General features: G+C 41.8%; 1 protein-coding gene across 2 annotated transcripts in view; it reads right to left on the bottom strand.

The window, feature by feature from the left end:
- The window catches only part of hip1rb (huntingtin interacting protein 1 related b), a 22,775-nt gene extending 16,180 nt beyond the window's left edge, over positions 1-6,595 (bottom strand). The window contains exon 1 of one of the 2 annotated variants that reach the window (XM_046033891.1): positions 6,174-6,595. In XM_046033891.1, coding sequence (XP_045889847.1) covers positions 6,174-6,266 — 93 coding nt within the window. In that variant the 5' untranslated portion in view covers positions 6,267-6,595. Of the gene's footprint in view, positions 1-2,809; positions 2,968-6,173 lie in introns of those variants that run through there. The other variant, XM_046033892.1, reaches the window with a different exon arrangement.
- Positions 6,596-7,029: the final 434 nt, after the last annotated feature.

The raw sequence follows: 7,029 nt of genomic DNA, 5'->3' as shown, positions 1-7,029 counted from the left end.
ACAACTCTCCTGCTACCATAGCTAACAGCACAACAGCAGCATGTCTTGGCAATCTAGAAAGTTAGCTGAATTTAATTAATCAATAGTCAAATTTAGAATAAACCCCCTGAGATCTCGTTTTGTGGTGAATGTCCATGGACAAGTAATTTAATGTTACATAACACACAAATCACGCCTGGAATAGTGTTGAATAGTGTTGTGGGACTCTGTTCACTTGTTTCTCATTATTGTAAATGGTATGTGTTTGTATAGCGTATTTCTAGTCACCAGAGAAGCTCCATGACCTGGCTGGTTTCGTCTTTCTAGTCACTAGCACTCAAATCGCATTACACATTCACCCCATTCACACACAGATGAGCAGAGAGGCTAAGGTGCCAACTAACTGCCCCAGAAATGGAAATTAACTAATTTATAGACATTCACACACACCGATGGAACAGCCGTCAGGAGCAATTTGGTTCAGTGTATTGCCTAAGGACACTTCGACATGCAGATTCGGGGATCGAACCACGACCTTCTGATTAGTGGACAACTGCTAGGAGCTCCACGGAGAGCTCAGATCCAGGGCTGTGTAAAAACACCGGATTTTTTTTTCAGTGCATACAAGCTGAACGGACAGCCAGCGTACCATCAGTAGATATTTGCTAAATTTTGAAAAGTCAATTATATAATATTGGATTATAATCGCACTGCCAACCTTTAAGTCACAAGTCAGCGCTAGCACCTAATCCACACTTGGCTCACTCTACAATCTTGACCTTTCCAAAATATTAGTATGAAATATTAATGAAAATGAAATAATTCCAAAAGAGTGCAAACTAAGACAGTAATGTAATACGAAAGCATATCTACTCGGGGTGTCATGAGTCTTTAAATCCACAATTCGATTTGACTTTTGAATTTAAGGTCACGATTTGAGTCAAACTTTTTTTTTTCCTGCATCTGCTAGAGTTAATAAAGCGTAAACTCTCTAGAATCAAAATTGTGACACCCCTAATATGTACTTGTTTGTTTTGTTCCCTGGGTCCATTTAACACCTCTGCTGGAGCCCAGACTATCTGTATTATGCTTGCAAGCCAGCTACACCATCACAGCATTACATAAGAGACTAATCCAACAATTTCAGCCCCTCTTTCATAACAGCCTTTCCCAAAGTATCTTTCTGTACAAAAAGGCTCCTTAAACTTGAATGTGTAACCATAATGTACAGAAGTTGCACATACTCGTAAATGACAGCAAAAGACGATTTCGTTTCACCTAGGGCTTTAACAAAGGATTATTTTCAATGACAATTAGTCGATAATTTTCTAAATGAATCAATTAGTTGTTTGGTCTATAAAATGTCAAAATGGTGATGGATATTGATTAGTGTTTCCCAAAGATATTCAGTTTATTGATAAAGAAACCAGAACATTTTAGAAGCTGGAAACAGAGAATTTTGACTTTTTCCTTGTTAAAAAATTACTCAAACTGATTAATCTGCAATTTAATAGTTAATTTAATAGTTGACAACTGCTCGATTAATCGTTGCAGCTCTAATCTTACCCTCAAGCACAGACTTAGACATCCATGTCACATCTTTGTTTGAAACATCACATATCAGTGGCAGAGGCCCTATAAAAGCCTCTTTAATACATTACAAAACCTGGCAGTCGCCACCCCACACATACAACCACCAAAACATACATGGCCACGCAACAAAGCACAGAGGGGTCACTGTGGCGTTCAGAGTGAGAGAGGGGTGTGCTAGTTAATAGGAGACCCCAGCCTGCTTCTGACGCAAATGAACTGCCAGTCCCTCGTTTACACAGGGCAAGTGCAGTGGGCTAGCACGGAGGCCCACCTGACAATGAGGGGTTTGTTTGGGGAGGAAGGCCGACAGCTGGGGTAGAAGATTGGCTTGGATGGGGGCCGCGCTCTGGCACACAGAGCCTGGCAGTGAGGCCTCAACAGATGGCCACTGAGCAGCGAGGCTGCAGGGAGACTCTCGTAGCACATTCAGAATGGCTGTCAGTCAGAGAGCAGCGAGAGAGCGAGGAAAGGGAAAGAAAGGAGAGCGACATCGAATGCAGGAGGTGGAGGGTGACCAAATACTACAGTTTACTGTCACAATAAGCACATGATCACCAGCTGTATTGCAGCTTTTTGGGGGGCAAAACAGCTGATTTCACTCATTGCAGCACTCTAGTGTACATACCCTTACATGCCCTTGTTCCTTGTTCAAGGCTACTAGAAAAGTACTGGGCACTGCATGAGGATCAAACTACAGTAACAACCCTTTGATTACTTGAAAGGCTGCAACTAACGATCAATGTAATAATAAATTAATCAGCAAGTTATTTTCCTACTTTAACTACTATTATTTTACTGTAATTGTAGAAAAACAAACTTGAGAAAACGCCTTGCTTGTACAGCTCTGCTACGACACATGACTCAGCATCTCACTATCAAGCCTCTGCACAGGTCACACACACTAACACACAGAGACACCATTTCCTTAATGCCAGGTAAGTCAGATGAAATCCAAACTTTTTACTAATAGAGCAGTTCAGTCCAAGCCCTCCAGACATTGCCAACACCATCAACTGTGCGGCCGCCTGACGAGTTAGTGCTGCATCTGGTACAAGCGTCAGTAAATCCCATGAGTGGCAGAGAGGAGAAGTGAGAGGGAGGGAAAGCCTGGACTAATCCCTGAAGTCTGCCATAAGGTCTATTGCCAGCTAGCATTACTGTAGCCATACATTTGCTACACAGACTACACCCTCCACGATGCATTCATACTTTCAGTCTCGAGGTCGTCTCTGCTTACCTTATCATCCCTGCTTTTCAGCAGCGTGTCTATGTGCTTGGACATCCTGGTGTGGCACAGTGTGTGAAATTAATGTGGTCAAGGCATCAACGCTACACCTGAGCTGCTTCTCACTGGACATAATGCACATAGGCAAGAGCACTTATCGCAGGTCCTTATCAGCTTAATTCAACAGACTGCTGCTGGGAGGATCTGGCTACCAAGGTCACACACAGAGCTGTTAGTCAAGGCTAGCTACATGCAAGAATGCTAACAATCAGGAAAAAGCAGTGACAGAGTGTGTCACAGAGGCAACAAAGGAAATGCAAAGTGAAGAGTACATCCTTTACACCATTTTCAGTGAACACCTGCAGATTTATGAAAGGCTTTCCCCTCACTTTTCACAACTTTTTCCAATTGAGTATTCTTTCACAGATCAAATGGTTTTACAAGGTTATTTTGATATTTTCCATTAACTTCTCATGGTGTTGCTCCGCTCCTATAGCTTCTTCGTACCTTTTCTGATTAAACCAGCACGGTCTCTCCCACATCAGCACAGGCAATAATCCTAACACACAAGCCCACACTGGACATCTGGTCTTCTCCTGCTTTTCTAACAGAAAAAGACACTGCACATGTACACTGTAAACACAACACAAAGGAAACACCTTTAAAAATATATTAAAACTGATACATTAAAATATGCCCAGAACCCAGGTGTTCATTTGATGCTCCGAAAAGTTGTACTCTCTCTTAATGCTAAAAATGTGCCATGAAAGTAAGAATGTACATCATCTCTATCACCAAAGTTCATCAGATTAAAATAAGGACACAGCTGAATATTTAGTTACCATGATGACTAATTGAACCACAGTCAAATATGTCAACAGCTATAGTACAAACAGCTAGTGGACTACTGAATGCCTGCACAGATAGGTCATGTCTCACTTTTATGTCTAATTAAATTATTAATACTGCATCCACTAAAATATTCAACAAAAGACAAACTGTTCTTTAGCAGCCAGATTGTTCACGTTGGTCAGTAAGCTTGTGATTCACATGATGTTCATGACTGTGAGTAGCTGTTTAACACAATGTAAAAGTAAGAGCACAAAACATACGCACAATAGCATAGATACAGTGTTAACATTGTGACTTTAGGACTGAAAATACTAGTACATCTTGGGCACCATGAGTACATGTTTTGTAAATGATGCATGATTTAATCACAACCTGACCTGCAGATTACTTTGCACGGAAACACTATGATAGAAAATGGTTGAATGGTGAAGCTTGAATCCCCTTTTGTTTGTTTACAAACGCCGACATAAGACCTCACTACAAAAACAGGAACTTCAACATCAGACTGTTTTTTTTTTCCCATGTGAAACGATCATTGCCAGAGTGCTTTTAATTCTCTCTCTACTCCCACTCAGTAGCTGTGTGTACTCCCATCCCCCTTTCCTCTCTCATGGGCGCTTGCTCAGGCAACAGGAAAGCAAACACTACACACTCGCACAAACACACAGGACGCTGTGTGAGACATTTCACCTTGGCACTGAGGTCAACATAAAGAGGTGAGAACGCAGGAGAGAGTGGAGTGAGAGTGAAGGGCAGCAGAGGAGTTTCAGTCGGTATCCTGGATGATCAGCAATAGTGAGGAACTCCACAACAAGGGAAGCTCAATCTAATCTCTGGAATATGAACAGGTTACAATTTTTTTTTAAAAACACACATTTAACCAATAGCTCCAAAGTTTGCCATTTTTGCTTAGTCAGCACATACTGCAATGAGCTGAGTCTCCACATCCACTCAACTACCTGTAATGAAATACCAATTAGGGAGGCAGTCAATAGCCATAAAATAAAAATTTCTGCCAACATGTTTAAGTATCAGCCAATCAGGAGTCAGGATTGTTCCTCAACCTGCCCACTTGATTTGCATGTTTCCCAGTGGATCCACCCAGCTGAGCAAATGTGACTTGCTCACCCTGGCTGCAAACTGAACCCGCCAGTCAGTCATATTAACTAGTTAATCTAACTAGTTCCACCCTGTGCTGAATATGCCGCAAGTTTTAAACAACACTTTGACTCCTGTCTTTTACACAAACAAGTTGAACATTTGTTGCACAGCATGGGACTCAATGTGCCTACTTGCTCCAATCAACAAATATGCTGCAATATTAAACAAGTTAACATGCAGCAGGAAGGGCTTTTAAAAAAAAAATCTTTGATCATGATTATTGTATAATTTATTTCAGCTGTGTTGGGAGGTGGACAGGGCAGGGGTTTAAACACTTCCTTTCCTTGTGCTTCAAAAGCAAATTAAACACTGACAGAGGAAAATACACCCAATGTAGGGAAACCTCAGCCCATTTGTGATAACACAAAACTGAAAGTGCGGCAAGCCTGAACTCTCAAGCAGCTGTGTGACAGTTTGTTTAGTTACTCAACCTCGCGTGAGTCTCATGTTTCCAAGTCAGAATCGGGTGTGTGCTTCACTTGACAGTGCAGCTCCATGACCTGGCTGGTTTCGTCTTCAACAAATGTAAGCATTTATTCAACTATACTGTCTACATTAAAGTATCTCACTCGTGTATGATGAAGAGCTTGGTTTCACTTAGTTGGCCGATGACTGCAGGGAGTTAACAGCCAGAAACCACAAAGCACCTGTTGTTGTGTGACGACTAAGACAAACCTCATTCCTTCCAGCGCACACATTCAAAAGAAACTGACTCTAGTTACTCCACAAAAGTTAATCTGTCAGTTAAAGCGCTTTTCCCTGTTTCTTAAGTGTTATATCCAACGATATGGCTGCTAAAAACAGAGGAAGATATGTCTTTAAGGAATGAAAGGTGGACAAACAGGAAGGACTAGATCAGCAGGACTACAATGGACAGACTTCAGAGAGGAATGAATGGTGACTAAACAGTGCACTGGATCACTTACTACATTACTTATATGGTCAAATCTCTCAGAATTACCATTTTAGTTGATGGTGGTCTCTGAGAAAGCTCATGCCTTTTGTTCCAATGTGGCTCATTTTCTGCTTTAAGTTCAAATTCTTAATGTGGAAGTTCCAGATATTGAACACATTCTGGGATTGTACACTTAAAAAAAAACAACAAACACACAGAGGGCATGTGCAGCCTCGTGCTATAACGTTTGCAGGCTTTAATTGAAAAATACAGAGACATTTCATTCAGATGTTAAACGTTCAATTACCGAATCAATTTGGGAATGTGGCCTTTGCAGTAGGCTACACTATGACCAACACCACCACACATACATACATCCCTATGGTCACCCATTAAGCCACAGTAGGCCATGTTTCTCATCTCACAGTGAACATTAACCCTCTGAGTCCCACTGTATTATATCTGTACCTGCTGCTTGTCAAAATGCTCCCTCTCCGCTCCGAGGTTGGCCTCAATCCGCCTGCTTTTCACCCGTGTGGGAACCCGTTTCATGCTGTTCATCCTGTAGTTGACAGTTAGCTTAAGGTTTCAGCACGAAAACAATGAACACCTTCTCCCTTGAAAACAAATCAGTAACAATATGCTAAATTAAAAAAAACGTCCATGCGAGAGCAAATATCAGAGGTGTCTTCTTCTCTCAGGACTCCAGTCTCTCTGTGCACGAGCAAAGCACATCTCCGAGCTGTGGCTTCACTACTGGTGATGTACCGCGGCTGAAGGAGGAAGAGCAAATGCGAGCGAGAGTGTGGTTGCTTCGCATTACGTGGACAGATCCTCCCCCAAGGTGAAGGAAATCATCACCGTGTCCTCTGCTCCCGCCGACATCCTCCCACACGCATGTCAGTTTTTTCCAGCTGCACTTGTCACAGCGCAGGCACGTTAAGTGTTTTAAATAAGCCTTCGCCTCCTTTTTGTACTGTGTATTTCGTCTTTTTTTTTTTTTGGTACGCTCTCTTGTCTGTCTGGCGCAGTTTTTGTCAGTGACGTCACTCCAATGAAACTTAAACCCGCTAGGATTATTTAAGATTTTTCGTTTTTCATGATTCTCTTTTAATCCCGAGATTGCATCTGCTTTTTTGCAATAACAGTCAAGCAGTGATAACATAACCCATACAGGAAATGGAGGTCAGATTAAAATCACAGGATGTGCCTACATTTGGTAGACTGGCTGTGACACATGGAAACAATCAAGCATCATATTATTCAACATATCTAATGCAAACAGTGGTTTGTCATTAAAGAAACCTTGTAGCCCCAAGAATGA

Source organism: Micropterus dolomieu, linkage group LG21 (assembly GCF_021292245.1).
Source record: "Micropterus dolomieu isolate WLL.071019.BEF.003 ecotype Adirondacks linkage group LG21, ASM2129224v1, whole genome shotgun sequence".
NCBI classification, from domain to species: domain Eukaryota; kingdom Metazoa; phylum Chordata; class Actinopteri; order Centrarchiformes; family Centrarchidae; genus Micropterus; species Micropterus dolomieu.
The sequence above is the reverse complement of the archived record's forward strand: the minus strand, read 5'-3'. Positions and strand labels throughout refer to the sequence as shown.